We start from the raw sequence: 16,366 nt of genomic DNA on the forward strand, positions 1-16,366 counted from the left end.
CATAAAGCTGAAAAAGTTGGCTCTATGGCTTGATCTTTACAATCACCACAAAAAGACTCATTCTAGTAATCCTACTGTATGGTTTTTTAAATTACACAGACTACTATGATGTTATGTTTCTGACTCTCCCTTTTATTTCAGGCTAACTTGAATAAAGCATATAGCCTCTGCCAAAGGTACTACCAAGTGATGCAGATAGCAAATGACTGGCTGGAAGATGCTCAGGAATTTCTACAGTTAGCAAGAAATGGTCTAGATGTTGAGAACTCTGAGGAGAATCTAGGGAACCATGTTGAATTTTTCAGCACAGAAAGTCAGTTTCATGATAATTTGAAAGTGTTACAAGGCCTTGTGTCCGAGATAGAGCCCTTTTTGCAAGACACAGCAAGTGAACAGCTGGTGCAGAATGTAGCTGCATTGGAGGAAAAGGCCAAAGGAACAGAGCAAGAAGCCAAAACCCAACAAGAGCAGTTACAAAGGTATATTCTTTCCCTTTTAAAATATTTTTTCTTCTCTTTCTTCATTTTAAGATCACTTTGTTGGTAATCAAGGAAAGAATCAGAACATTAACTGAAGTTTTTAAATATTTGTGCTACTTTTGAGAGAAGTGGATGTTGGGGATTCAGACCTTTTGGATTCTGCTTTCGTTTCTGCCCTTAACTGGCTAGTTATGTGATCTTAAAGGAACTCTGGTAGAATTATATTAAGCTTGGAACAGCATGGAGAAGAAGAGTAGAGAATAATATCACCTGACAGAGGACGTGTGCAGAAACAAATGAAATTGAAGCAGACATTTTGAACTAAAAGGAAATACCTTTTTAACAAGCATAATTATGTTTCTTGTTATTCCTGAATGTTCTGAATCCCATAAGTTTGGGTAGCTTAAATCACAATACAGACAGTCTCTGAGGAAAAGTCAAATGAGGGCTACTACATGTTCAGCTGTGTTTTCTGTAAGGCATAGCTGAAAATCAGGAGCATATGCTTCTGTGTATGCTGTTTCCCAATAATCTTTCTTTTTCTTAGAAAATACTGTATAACAACAAAACTAAACAGTTGCATTAAAACTAGGTGCAATAATATTTCTGATTTTCAAATGTTTTTATATAGCATTAAGTTTTTCTTTCTGGAACTGTATTTGTTTAAGGTGTGCTTCTGAGTGGCAGGAGTACCAGACATCAAGGCAGAAGGTGATTGAAGTGATGAATGATGCTGAGAAAAAATTATCTGAATTTTCAATAGCTAAAGCTGCTTCTTCTCATGAAGCAGAAGAGAAATTGCTAACACATCAGGTAAGGTACTGATAATTGCATGAAATCCTTCTCTTTCAAGTGAAAATGAATGTATAAGATATAGGTCCCTACCTGTGATAGCATGAGTCTGAGTTTTTAAGTCTTTATCTGTAGCACTTAACTGTGTCATAACACACCAAGACATGTTTAGTGCTGCACAAAACATACATTTTATTTGTGTCTTTACCGAAACAGATATCTTTAATCACTTTTCCGCTTGTTGTCTGTTTATGTGCCTATGACTGTAGAGAAGTGCAGAGTCAGAAGGTTCCTAAAAACCATGGGTCTGTAAGCCCCAAAATTACATACCCTTCCAGCAACTCAGATCAATAGAAACATCCTACTTTTGATCATGGAACAGGACAGGAAGATTCAGAGTTTAATAATAACTCTTGTTTAGTCTAAAAGCAAGAAATATAGCTTAAGAAAACTTACTTTCTTATGTTTAGGGTACTGTCAGTTGCCTTAATATAGACAGTCAGTAACACCTCTGACATGTGCTGCCAGTTGTGTCTTGTGAATTCAGGAATTTCCCCTAAGAGTAATGTCATGTCTGCCAGGTTCATGTGTGTCCTCAAATCCTTGGGCATTTAAAAAGTTGTTAATCAGGACATAAATGCACAACTAAATGCCTGAATTGATTATTTCATTTTTAGGCTGTTTAGAAGTCAGTCTTTGCTATGAGAATGACCCTGAATGCTTATTTTCATCCCTCTTGAGGGGCTATCAAGGAAGCAAAAAGCTGATTACAGCAGATTTCTGCTGCTTCCAGAAGCTTGCATTTTGGATCAAGCAGCTATAGCTAATATATTGCCTATGAGAATAAAGTGAGACCTAGCCACCTCACAGGAAATACAATACTTCCTCTTCCTTGGCAGTGGATGGGGGTGGTTCACATATCTGCATAATGAATACTAATGAGTTGTCTTGTGGAAAAGGAGAACACTGCTTATTTTTGCTTTTTCAGACTCTTGTGTCCATAGTGAATTCTTTCCATGAGAAGATCTCAGCCCTAGAAGAAAAAGCTTTGCAGCTGGAAAAAATCAGCAATGATGCCAGTAAGGCCTCTATAAGTAGATCCATGACAGCGGTTTGGCAGCGCTGGACACGGCTCCGAAATGTAGCCCAGGAGCAAGAGAAAATTTTGGAAGATGCAGTGCAGGAATGGAAGGGTTTTAATGATAAGGTAAATTCTAGTCTTGGTAAATCCTCCCTTATACATAGGTTTTCACTCATTATGCTGCCTAATTAATCATCTTGCAGTGGAGAAAACTAATAGCAGGAGTAACTGGTTTTTTTCCTCAGTTCAGAAAAACACGGCTGTGGAAGACCCAAGTTTAGAACCCTTGCCTCCAAAGTTTGGACTATTCTTCTCAGTGCATACATGTATAGTACATACACAGTTGTTCTGGTTTCTAATGGGTCATTAGGGTCTTCTCTATTTCTTTTCCTCAAATGTTCTATTCTTGATTATGTTAACCTCTTTTTTTTTCTTTCTTCTGCTCTTTCTTCTCTCTTTTTTCTCTCCTTTTTCTCTCTTTATATCTTCTTCTCTCTTTCTCTCTTTCTTTTTTCTTCTTTTTTTTCTTATTTTTTTTTCTCCAAAGAATATGAAGTTGCTTTTTTTAAAATATAAGCAGTGAGGATAGTGCCTGTCACTGCTCATTGATCATATGTCTCTTTTTTCCCCTTATATCCTACCTTACTCTTTTTATCTGTCATTGTCCATTATTCATGCCCAAATAGCAGGTTCTCTAGGAATGAGGATAATAATTTTGTTAAATGCATGACTTGTGCCAAATATGGATACCCCAAGGTAGAGCTCTAGTTCCTATGGCAATAAATATAATAAATGCTAAAGAAGATACCCATAACAGGACAAAAAATTATCCCTTAGCAAGTGCTAATCCCTTGTGAAAAGCAAGGGAATCTGGCACAATAGAGCCCAAGTCCTATACCATAGCAGTTTTATAGAATCTAAATGTACAGCACTGGATCTAGCACCTTTCAACGTTAGTTGTACTAGCTTCTTTTGTAATCTTATTATTGATAAAATTGCATCTCATTCCATAGATTCAGAAAGCCACCATTGCTATAGATCAGCTACAGGGTCGTTTACCAGAAAGCTCAGTGGAAAAGGCATCCAAGACAGAGCTCCTGGAACTCCTGGATTACCACAGCAGTTTCCTGGTGGAGGTGGACCACCAGCTGTCATCTTTGGGCCTGCTCAAACAGCAAGTTATTAGCACGCTTCAGGATGTGGAAGTAAAGCCTCCATCTCAGAAGAAACTACCAGTTATGCAAGAAATCAAAGCAATGCAAGATCGATGCCACAAGTAAGGAAATTTTTTAAAGGATTCAGCAGAAAAATGGTACCTTGCAATTCATTATTAAGAGCTTATCATTTTTATATCATTAACAATTAACATGCCTAAATAAATATTATCTATTTTTTAAAAGTAAGCATCAGTTTTAATTTAAAATTACTTTTCATTAATCTTGAAATACATTTTTTGCCATTATTTTTTATTTCTTTCAGAAAGAGTATGCCTTTAAGAACAAGTATTTCTTGCATTGCATAATACTAACTTACATAAAAGCTGCATAAATTGCATTAAAGTTATAACACTTTTAACACTTCCATTGTTTCTCTCATTAACAGTGATAATTTATCTTTTTGTATCCTCTTTTGATTAGTTTATCACTTTGTTTCCCTTGTTTGAAGCACTTAGGTACCAAAAGTAGGTCCTGTATGACATTTACAGGGGAATGTAGAGCATATGCAAACAAAACATAGTTTTTCACCTTGAGGCTATGCAAATGTTTATCTAAATCAAAAATATCTCCCTGTCATGCAGAAAACAGGAATTTTTATGTTAACTTTTAAGACACATCTCTACCTCTTAACTAAGATACCATTAAGTGGATCTCCACAGTTGGGAGACAAGGAGAAATGAGAAATGACAAAACTGTAAACCATGCGCCAAGCCTGTGAAAAGTTTATTGTGTGTGTTTATGAATAATTATAGTTGATTAGCAATCCCTGTAGGAAATGTGTAGATGTAAGTACTTTTACACTTCCATTTTTCACTTACTTAAAATTGGTTTCTAAGATACAGGGTCTCTGATGACCTCTTGCTCATGTAAATAAGGCATGATTCATCTATGCAAGGTTATGCAAATATAAATGACATATTGCAATATCCATGACACATGTTTAAGAGCTACAAGTAGTCCAATAGAACTTTCACAGAGGTGTAATTTTTTACAGGCTATCCAAGTTCTTGAAGAAAATGCAGAAATTCTGTTTTAGTGCAAGTATGGAAATAGGCCATGTTCAGATGCTTGATCCATAATTTATCCTAAGTGTTCTGCCAATGCAAATCTCACCAATAGGAGTGGAATTTATCTCATGTTATTTTACATTCTAGATATCAATATCAGAGCAGGTTAAGCTTGCTCTCTAATTGGTGTAGAGAAATGAACAAGTGTAGGATACACTTTTTCTGACCTATTTTAAAAGTTTCTTTTGGAATGACAATGAATAATCCTAATTCATGCCCTACAATTGCCTATTTCCTCTACTGACAATCAGGGCAATCTGTGGTGATAAACTCAGATGTAGGGATCTCTGTTGTATACTTTACCATTTTTTCAAAAGAATTGTGTGCTTGATGTCCAAACACGTAAAACTAAAGAACAGACATGAAAAATTTTATTTATTTAAAATTATTTCTCGATGCGGTGCTCTTAATCATTGTATTTATTATTCAATATGTTTTGATCAAAGTAGTGTTTTTAGACATTACTTAATTCTTCACAAGTAGTTATTGTTTCTTTCTTTCTGAAGTATGCAGCAGAAAGTTAAAAAAGGCATGAAGATGGTGAAACAGGAGCTGAAGGAGCGTGAGGAGGTTGAAGCAGAGATTAATATTGTGAAGTCCTGGATCCAGGAAACAAAAGAATATTTATTAAGCCCTGATGCAGAAGTGGACATTCAACTTCAGGAGCTGCAGGTAGGCCACAGTTGTCAACTTCTAAATCACAATATTTATCTTCATTTTAATTTGCTACTGAATGTTAATAGTATCAAAACCACCACAAATTCAAATTAGACAATATTCATGAGTTTTTTAGTAACCCACTAGACAAACTCATAAAGCATGAAGTAGATGATTGACTGTGATATTTTATTTTAAAGATATTTAAGATGTATTCTCATTGTTCTTAACAATACTGTTTTTCTGTCATTAGTCTCTCTTTGGTGAAGCTACTACTCATCGCCAGGCTGTTGAAAAACTGGCTGAACAGCAACAGAATAAATACTTGGGTCTTTATACCATTTTGCCTTCTGAACTCTCTCTTCATTTAGCAGAAGTTGGACTGGCCCTCGTAACTGTGCAGGATCAGGTAAAGTGCAGTAGATAAGTGCCTGGCAGATCTATAGCCTTTCTTCCTGCTGTGGCCAAACCATGGCAACTCAGAGTAGTTTTATTACCTTCATCCTTTGAATGAAAGTGAAATGAATGAAGTGAAATTAAAATGAGTGAAAGTTAATGTCCTTTAAGGAGGAGTGATTTCTGATTATTGAATTTAATTCTTATTGTTGACAGATTCAAACAAAAGAAAGAGAAACTCAGCAAATCAAAACATTGAATCAAGAGTTTGAGCAGAAAATCCAGGGGATAGCAAATGAACTAAATGCCATTCTTTCCAAACTGAAAAAGAAAACAAATGATATAGCACAAGCTAAACTTGAACAAAAGGTAAGACAAGGCTTTCCTTATGTGGTTATGCCATAAACTTTACTGAATTAGGACACTCACTTCATACCAAAGTGTTGTTTGTGAAGACTTGCAGGACATATTTTTTTAATGTAGTTCAACAGAAGAATTATACAGAAATAAGGGTTGACTGATGAGATTTTAAAAACTACATTCTTTGCAAAGCAGCCCACAGAGGTAACAGAATTTGGAGGAAGCTGAATGTTAAAGTCAGATGGACAAAATTTCACGGTCCCTTTTGAGTAACGAGTATGACACCAATCTTGGAAAGCCTGAGAAACCTTCAAACTGCTAAAAAATAATATATTTGTGATATATTTATTATAATAAAGTAATAATAATAATAATAATAACAATAATAATAACAATAATAATAACAATAATAATAATGATATCCATAGAATTTTACTTGTAGCCCATCCCACTTCATTTGGTTCAACAATGAGATACTTCTTTCTCATGCAATTAAGAGTAGTGCAAAGGATTCTAGGTTCTTTTTGAAGGTTTTCTTAGTCTTAGGTATGTGCCACACTCAGGAAAAATCATCTGTACTGAAGTATAATGGCCAAATTAAGATTACCATATGAGAGTAAGGGATTTTGAGAAGAGAGATGGAAAAGGGTTTGGCTGAAGATTTGGGGGGCTTTTTTCTTGGCTTGTTATTTTAATTAGGCAAAGATAAACTTGACCAAATTATTGTCTGAAATTAAGCAAAGCATATAAAATAGGAGAAGATTTAGCATGATTGGTATGTCATAAATGACCTGTTTATATTCATGAGATGCTCAAGATGTTCCAAAATACTGTTTGCTTTGCAGGAAGTGTCACTAAACTATATTCCTGGTGTATCACCTTGATTTCAGTAAGAAAGCAGAAAGCCAGTGAAATCTGCTTTCTTATGTTGCATAAATTAAAACTCTCTGTCACTGGAGATGTAGTAATGTTTCAACTCATTTTATGTTAGCATTTAGCTGATACTCTTGCGACTGGGTTGGCTTGGTTATAGCAGTAAATATTTTTATATTAATATTGAAACAGATTGTGAAAAAATAAAATAAAGATCTGTTTTAAATCCATGTGACTCAAATCAAATGGATCCCTCCTTCACAAAAAGCATATAAATTCTGCATAATATCTGTAGTAAATACGTTTATTTATGCTTGCTGTAATGTGTGTGTCTTTGTATTTAGATAAGCAGTTTAACATCTGTCTTTGTGTCTACATGTAGACAGTTATGTCTCGAAATTTGTGGAATAATACTGATTTATAATAATGATTGATTGTAACTTGCACTCTGAGGTGTGCCTGCCAGGACAGCCCTAACCTGAAGAACTTGAATTCACTTCTTGAAGAACCTGTAGCAGTGTTCTGAATGATTGAAGTTCAAATTTGTAGAAATAATTGGAGAGAAGCCAGGGTGTTTGTCCTAGCAGTGGGATGAGAGGCAGTGGGCAGAAACTGATGTGCAGGAAGTTCCACCTGAGCGTGAGGAAGGGCTCCTTTACAGCGCACTGTGAGAGGTTGTGGAGACTCCCTCACTGGAGATATTCAAGAACCATCTGGACATAATCCTGTGCCACGTGCCCTAAGGTGATCCTGCTTGAACAGGGAGGTTGGGCCAGATGACCCACTGTGGTCCCTTCCAACCTCACCTGTTCCTTGATTCTGTGACTTTTTTTTTTTTAATGTTACAAAAAAAAAAATATTTTTTAGCATCTTGGATATAAAAAACAAGTGAAAAGATAACCAGTAGCCTCTTCTCAAGAAACCCAAGAGTATGCTTTAAATCTATGAGAGACTTGAAAAATGTTTTAGTCTTCCTTTTCACAGTATCTGTGACTATGATAGGAAAAATTGGTTTTAAACTGTTTTTATAGAAACACTCTAGCACAATCAGACTACTCCTGCATCAAGATCATACTAGGACAATGCAAGTTTCAAATTAAAATCAAAGTTTCCATAATCCATTAATAAGTAACATTTTTATGAGTTTATAAACTTATATTTTTAAGACAACATTGAAACAAGCCCTTTTTCCAATAAACAAAAATCCTTGTCCTGGCAGTCTGTGCTGATAATTCCTTTCAAAAACAAACACAGAAAGATGCCTGAGAACAGTTAATGCCACACTGAAGTGACTCAGTCTTTGGCTACAGCAGGGAAAATGGTTATCCATTTCAGCCAGGAAGTCAGAGGAGGAAGAGTAATGGCACATACTTAAGAGATGACCAAATATCCTGCTGTTCTGCTTTCCTGCTTAAAAATGGAAAAACTATGGAGACTTTGGACAAGCTATAAAACTTGCAAGTTGGACTAGAAATAATCAACCAAAAAGCTAGCACTTCCTGGATCACTGATTTTATTGTTTTTCTGCCTAGATCCTTGGTGACGAGTTGGACAGCTGCAATATAAAGCTGTTGGAGTTAGATGCATCAGTCCAAGATTTTGCAGAGCAGAACCTACCTCTGGCTAAGCAGCTGGCTAACAGGATAGGGAAACTCACTGCACTTCACCAGCAGACCATACGGCAGGCTGAGTACAGAGCAGCCAAGCTCAGTCAGGTATGAGCCAAAATCCTTTCTGCTGTTTCCTCTCAGAACCAGAGGCAGCATGCAAACATCTCATTTATTTTCCTGGAAATATGCCAGACAGGGAATTCCTTGGCACATCTGCCTATTATTAGTCAGGGCTTGCATCATATTCCAAAGAGGCACAGTTTAAATCAGAGGGAGAAATAATTCTCAGATGCTTCTTTAACACCCTCTTGCATGAATCACCTGCTCTATGGTTCCTTTGCTGCCCTAAAAAGATTGTAGATCTCACAAACAGTAGCATGCCTGGAAATAATACCTCATTGTGCTTCTCAGGGTCTCTGTTTTGTCACTGTCACCTATATTTACAGCATTAAAAACAAATCTTAAAAAAAAATTTATTTTGCCCAAAAAAATTATTAGTCCAAATCCATAGATGATTCATAACTTATACATTCCACAACTTATACAATCCATAACTTATACATTCAATAGAAAAGCCTATATACAATGGCCCTGATAATGCATAATATTTATGCAATATTTTGGCATTCATGAAGATGCATCCGGTGTGGTTCAAAAATCTCTGAAATTCTTTAACATTTTTTCCTTAATTGCTCTTTTCCCAAAAAACCTCTAGCTAAAAGCAAATAAATTGATTTTCTATGGTTCTGCCATCAAAACCCTGATAAATTATGAGTTTTCCTTTCTGCATGCATGAATGATATTTTTGTTTAGCATCAAAAAATCCACTTATCATAAAAAATGGTAGGTATTGGAAACTGCTTGCAAATACAGTTTGATCACCTTGGGTTTGATCCATCCTTTATAAGGAGAAAATTCATGAACATAAATGAAATTACTCCTGCTGAAAAGAAAATTGGAGCTTATGACTACTTTGCTAAATAGAAATTGGATTAATCAGAAAGCAGAACTTTTGTCATATATTTTGAAACTGTGCAACATTTCATTTTTTGGAAATATGGCAGACTGAGTGGACAAAGCAGACCATTAAAAAAAAAAAAAAAAGGTGATTTGGAGGATGTAATGGAAAGACACATATCAAAACAAAAAATTGAGCCAGAAACTGAAAGAGGAGGTATTTTGGAACTTACATGTGAGGCTAAAATATGCACAGGTAGTGTACCCTCTAGAGATATATATGAGTATCAATAGACTCTCACACTGTGACCTACATTCTTATAGTGCCTTTTTTCCCCCAAAACATAATCTTACTACTGAAAACATACCTATTTTAACTCCATAAATACATAAGAAAATGACTTATATAATACAGGAAGGAAAAGTTGTTAACATGATCCCCAGGTTACAATAAAGGAAATAAAATTAGTTTTTTCATCCTCCAAGAATTATACAAAATTCTGTATTAGGCTTAAGCAAATTTTTCTTTCATCCAGGCTGCTTCACACTTGGAAGAATACAATGAGATGCTGGAGTTCATACTGAAATGGATTGAGAAAGCAAATATCCTAGTGCATGGTAGTATAACATGGAATTCTTCCTCTCAGCTTCGTGATCAGTTTAAAGCCTACCAGGTGATTATCTGAGCTATGACATTTAAAAGGCAGTGTATATATTAAGTTATTTTCAAAGCAATGGAGTTCTACTTCCTCCTAAAATGCTAGATTTCTTTGACTATTCTCCCAGGCCTTAAAAATGATTGACTTTTGACAATTGTTCTGAAAAAAATGAAATAAATATATGTTGTAGAATAGAAACATGTGATTCAAAGTTGATCTTCATGTTACTCAAGTAGTTTGGTTTCATAGAGGCTTTTGGCTGAATAGTGTGTCTGCACATTCTGATTCTATCGCACCAAGCACCTTATTGCAGCTCTAAAACTTTAGTTCATCAAATAAGATTTTCAGTTTGGGCTTTTTTCCTTTCTCCATTACGCTAAACTGGAATATCATTTGTTCTCATCTAATGAGTTTTATACCAAATATTCTCAAATTGATACCTAATGGAAGAGTTTCTTCCAATCTCTTCCTGAACATTTCCCATCAGAGTAATTTGCTGTCCCTGTAATTGTGCAATTTGTTCTCTGTGTGTCTGTGTGTGGAATATGTGTGTGAGATCAGTGGGATATTTTGATGAGGTTCAAGCTTGCCTGGTGTTACATGGCTGTGTGAAAGAAATCAAGGCATCATAATAATGTATCACTAATACCAATATTATATATGCATTACTTAATTGTCAGCTGCATTCTTGTACATAAGCGCAGGGTAGTATGTCACACTTTGTATCCTGAATAGGAGCTTCCAGGCAATTTATCCTGAGGAAAGCTGGAGACAGAATTTCTGGTTTGGTTTTGCTATGGCTTTTTCCTTACTGCAAAATCTGATGATACAGGCTTAACCAATGCCATCCCACACAATGCCTTGGCAGTGATTTTTTTAGGCAGCAATAATGTCTCCTGGCCTGCTAGAACACTGCATCCAAGTGCTTTCTGCTACTTTCTGTTATGCATATGAGGCTTCCAGGACAAATCTTCTCCATAGATTGCATATATTATATTTTTACACACAAGTGTAAAACACTAAAACACTAAAATTAATGCGTTGATAACTACAGCTGCTGAAGCTTCATTACTTAATCCTTTGTTTCCCAGTCTCTATAAGCTGAAGCACTTCAGCAGACCTTCAGAACTAAGCATATTGCCTAAGCCTTGCAGGAAATCAGTGGAACTTAATCATAGGCTCATGAATGTGTATAGATTGAAGAGTTCGTAGAACAATATACTTTAAAAATATATATCACTGAGTCTCAAACCTGACATTCAATTTTTCTGTATCTCCATCTAGAGCATTCTTGATGAGTCTGGAGAGATTCATGGTGATCTTGAGGCCATGAGCGAGAGGATCGATTACCTGGCAAGTGTCTACTGTACTGAAGGGATGTCACAGCAAGTGCTAGAACTGGGGCGGCGGACAGAGGAACTGCAGCAAGTTATCAAAGGGCAGCTGCCAAACCTCCAAGATGCTGCCAAGGTAAATTAAAGCAGTTTTTCTAATGCTAGCTGGCATCTAGGGTGATGTACACATCATACTACTGAGATTGTTAGCAGTGAGGATAATTTGTGGTCTGTACAGGGCATGACTTTGTTGCCTGAAGTCAGATATCTTGCGCTGTTCGAGGTGCTGCCTTCAGGTGCTGACTCAGATGGGTGCAAGATTTCTGCAGGTCCTGCTCTAAGTGCCCTTCTGGATTTGGGGTAATGCTGAGTCTCAAATAGCACTGAGCACCTATGTTTAGATACTTGAGAAGTGTATTTGTTGACACTTATGTTCTGCTGTTTCCTTTATTCTTCTCTTAAATGATATATAAACACTGTTGTTTATTAATTTAGATTAGTACTGGACCAGAACAGAATTCTATAATAAGGCCTACCTCTACAAGGGAGTGCAATGAAAAGAATGAACATGCTTTTTCAGTTTTATAAAGTATATGCTGTATTTGAGATTGAAGTACTTAAAAGAATAACTCTGCCTTTGCAATCCTTTTCTACACGATCATACTACTGGTATTTTTATCTAATATTTTAAACATTTAAAATGAACTGTCAAAACTATGAGTTGTTTTTTGCACTGTATGTAAGGGGGATGTACCCGCAAAATCCACACAGGTATAATTATAGTGATTTCTATTTTTCCTCTTATTCATCCCTGAATCAAATGTGTTACAGGATATGAAGAAATTTGAAATTGAGCTGAGAGGCCTACAGGCTGCTTTGGAGCAAGCCCAAGCCACACTGACGTCTCCAGAGCTTGGGCATTTGAGCTTGAAAGAGCAACTTTCTCACAGACAGGTAAAAGACCAGGACCTCAAAGTTAACATTTCAGTAATGTGATCTTACACAAAGGATAATGAGTGTTGATGAGATTGATTTTTGTGTTTCTTAGGTGTGTCACTGTTTTCAGAGTGTAGCCCCAAATTACTGCCAAGGAAATAAGGGATGGAGCAAGAAGAATCATTCCTGAGAGGGAATGGTCGAAGTATAATTCTTGATGAGCCCCTTCTTAGATTGATGCCATTCTGAGGAGTGTGCATCCAATCCATTTAATCCATATCAATAATTGTTATAAAGCCCAGTTCTTACCTAGTGTTTATGGTCAAGAGGTTTTTAAAGTATTTCAAAAGGAAGTAAAGATTGTTATCATTATTTTACAGATAGAGATGCAATTATATAGTTTGTTGTCCAAATAGCTTCTCCAATAGTTATCTGGAGCACTAGGAGACAATTCAGGTTTCCTTAAACCCAGAGACATTTTTGTATGCATAGTTGAATTACCTCCATAAGATATTTTGTCTTTCTCTATTGCATTTGATCTGCTATGGAGATTTGTCAGTTTGTTAGTTTTGGTCTAAGGCAAGTTATAGCTTTCTGAATTTCTCAAGACGTGTATCATTCTGCAAATTAATATGGAGATTTAACTGTCTCAATCTGCCAGTAAAAATTGGATGTCAAGAGGTTCACTGTATGATTAAATCTGCAGAAAAATTATGGAAGAAAGGTAAATTTGCACAGCTTTTCATTAAAATATGCAGTCTTTTTTCTGGGGACTTGCAAACAGATTGCAGAATGTGGCCTTGAAGAGTGTAAGTGAAACACATCACCCACAATAAGAAGAAAGGAACATGGAGTTTACACTGGGTTTTATGTGTTCTTTGTCCTGGCTCTAGCAGATCTCACAATACAACTTCCTTTTGTACAGAAAGGAGCTGTAGCCCTTGCCCACCTGTTTCACCAGACCAGAGAGGGGACGCTGGAAAGCGCCTGGCTGGCACATAGCCCCCAGGGTGCCTCTGGGTGCTGGTTGAACAATAAAGATGCCCTTTGCTTGCAGTATGGGGTCTGACAGAGGAGAGGCCTCACCTGGGCTGCCTGAAGAATAGGTCATTATACCAAAACTCTGGTTAGATTAGCCACCATATGTCATGAAACTGCAAAAATACAAACCAAACCACAATTGTCTCATCAGTATTCACCTGAGACCCACTTAGCTGTCATTCTGCTTGTGGTACAGGGGAAGTGATATAACCAAATTTTCTATCCCTGTTTGCCTCATTGTCCAGCTGATTTATATCTATTGAATCTAAAATCCTATTCTAATGTGCTAAAGCCCTTTTTATCAACTTTGCCTTTTCCTTTTTTTTTTTTTTTTTCATATCTGTACATACATTAAACTCTTCAGTGTAGATAAAAATAAAGGTGATCAAATCTGTTTTCCAACTATTGCACTTAGACCCTTCTCATGCATATGAACAGACAGCTTAAATGGGCATCTTGAATGGAATAGGCACTATTCACAAAGGAATACATCTTGCAATTATTCAAAGGAAAAGGTTTCTGTGTAGCTTGTTCCTTTCTGTTCGATTGCCTTTTGAATTTTAAGCAATATTTTCAGCCATGGTTTATTTCAAAGGAAAGTTGTGAATACAATGGGATTCATGTGCTGTTTTGAAAATGTCTTTCTATGTCCCAGCAAGGAGTTCCACTCAGATTTTAGCACTGAGATACATGTATATATAAATTACTCCTGTGCTACTTCGATGTGTGAATTTGTAAATCTATTTTCTCAAATCTATTAATAGAAGTATTTTTTACTTGGACACTTAGAAATAGGTACTACTATGTTTCTTAATTTATTATTTTTATATCTAGTATATGGGCTTTTTGCCTAAATAATCATTGTTCTCATTTCACAATGAGCAACTCCAGAGAAAGTGTTTCTAATTATATGCAATTTAGAAAATAGATAATGAGTTTTTTCTTTTATTACTTGAATGCACCATTTTCTTTGGCTGCATTAAATGCTCCGGGAGCTCTGAAAAATTGGTTTATTGTGGCACTGACTTTTTTTCTAGCATCTGTTGTCTGAGATGGAGTCTCTGAAGCCAAAAGTTCAGGCAGTACAAGACTGCCAGAGTGGCCTGAGGATCCCCGAGGAGGTGGTCACCAGCCTGCCCATGTGCCACAGCGCCCTGCGGCTGCAGGAGGAGGCCAGCCGCCTGCAGCACACGGCCATCCAGCAGTGCAACATCATGCAGGCAAGTGCAACCCCATCCAGAGCCACTCAGAGGAACCTGAACAGTGACATGCAAACTGTGATGAAAACATAGAATTTCATATCTCTGTGCATTCCGCTGTTCTGTCGCACCATTAGGAATTTCCCCACTAGTCTCTAGTTATTCCTGACTTCAATATTCATGACCATGTTAATTGTTGATTTACTCATCACTCTCACTTAAGTTCACTTCCTGATATTGATATGATTTTTGTAGCACTGTTAGGATTAACTAGACAAACAGCTAATATATAGTTGTATGCAGGTTAATTTTATAAGATATAAAATCAATTAATAAAATTTATATAACATTATAACATCAGCTACTTCTGAAGATTGCATAAAAACTATTGACTTAATTCACTGTGGTATAAAAAGAATTATTTTTATTCTATTTATTTATAGTTTATATATATTTGTTTTCTGATTTTGGAATCATTCAATATCTATTAAATTTGTATTTTCAAGTTTTGCTAAGTACAAGTAAATTAGATGTTTGATTTTTTTTGATTTATAATTAAACATGTAAAACATGTAAAAGGTATTTCCAAAGAAATAAGCTTTTCTTCTCTGCTGTTTAGTGATAGGAATATATGCAGCATATTCCATAGGCAAGGGTGCAACTACAAATTTTCAAGTTGGATAACAGAAGAGACTTTTGATAATTAAGGATAATTAATGATGCTTAAATACAAGAAGGGTTACAATGTCGCACTGAAAATTTTAAAAATGGGTTAGACAAACTGCTCATGCATCTATGATAGAAAGAACTAATACTATATTGGTAGGGTAATTATCTGAATCAATCTTCATAATCCTTTCCCAGCTGTATTTTTCTTCATAATCCTTTCCCAGCTGTATTTTATGTAATACCTAAGTTTTTCTTATAGTCACAAATTAGCACCTGAAATGAAAAAGCACACCAAAATGCTTTATAATAAAAGTATGAGACTAAGCAAGGCTATCTTCTTGTAGGTGTGTTTGGTTCAGGAACTTGTTGCAATCAGAAATTACAGCACCTTACATCAGAAATCTAAAATATCATGTTATGTGGACTGTGAGTTTGGGAAATATTTAAATAAATTAAAACATTCAAATAATTGGAATTCATAATATTTATGAATAGCTATTTTCCTGACTATATTCCTGCTTTGCTTATCAAGATGTGAGTGCCAGATACTTCAGGAGGGAGATTTGTCATGCTTAGACTAACTGAAAATTAATTTTCATGTAGACACTCAATCTTTTTTTCCCTTCTCTAGGAAGCAGTGGTTCAGTATGAGCAATATGAGCAAGAAATGAAACATTTGCAGCAGATGATCGAGAGTGCCCATCGCGAGATCCAAGACAAGCCAATAGCAACCAGCAACATCCAGGAACTCCAGGTCCAGATTTCACATAATGAGGTATGGGACCCAAAATGCATCAAAACATTGGGCTCAATGGCAGCTCACTGACCCAGACAACTTTTCATAAGCAGTAGTCATAAGACAGCTGAGTTGCTTTTCAGATTTTCTAAGGGCTAGTTTAACAGATAGACTTAATCTCAGAGAGGGAGCTCCTGCTGTTGGTACAATGTGGACAATTCATTTGTTTATTCAGTCAGATACATCCTAACCTTGAGACAATATTATGATAAAAGCATTGCATAATTAAGGGGAAATTGACAT

General features: G+C 36.0%; 1 protein-coding gene across 20 annotated transcripts in view; it reads left to right on the plus strand.

The window, feature by feature from the left end:
- SYNE1 (spectrin repeat containing nuclear envelope protein 1) overlaps nt 1-16,366 on the plus strand; it is a 290,658-nt gene that overhangs the window by 170,865 nt on the left and 103,427 nt on the right. For 19 of the 20 annotated variants that reach the window (XM_077782169.1, XM_077782171.1, XM_077782168.1 and 16 more), the window contains 13 exons: nt 142-479; nt 1,148-1,292; nt 2,260-2,478; nt 3,366-3,628; nt 5,143-5,308; nt 5,547-5,702; nt 5,906-6,058; nt 8,455-8,637; nt 10,026-10,163; nt 11,433-11,618; nt 12,314-12,436; nt 14,497-14,683; nt 15,963-16,102. In XM_077782169.1, the coding sequence (XP_077638295.1) occupies nt 142-479; nt 1,148-1,292; nt 2,260-2,478; nt 3,366-3,628; nt 5,143-5,308; nt 5,547-5,702; nt 5,906-6,058; nt 8,455-8,637; nt 10,026-10,163; nt 11,433-11,618; nt 12,314-12,436; nt 14,497-14,683; nt 15,963-16,102 (2,397 nt within the window). The remainder of the gene's footprint in view (nt 1-141; nt 480-1,147; nt 1,293-2,259; nt 2,479-3,365; nt 3,629-5,142; nt 5,309-5,546; nt 5,703-5,905; nt 6,059-8,454; nt 8,638-10,025; nt 10,164-11,432; nt 11,619-12,313; nt 12,437-14,496; nt 14,684-15,962; nt 16,103-16,366) is intronic. The other variant, XM_077782183.1, reaches the window with a different exon arrangement.

Source organism: Lonchura striata, chromosome 3, assembly GCF_046129695.1.
Source record: "Lonchura striata isolate bLonStr1 chromosome 3, bLonStr1.mat, whole genome shotgun sequence".
Taxonomy (NCBI): domain Eukaryota; kingdom Metazoa; phylum Chordata; class Aves; order Passeriformes; family Estrildidae; genus Lonchura; species Lonchura striata.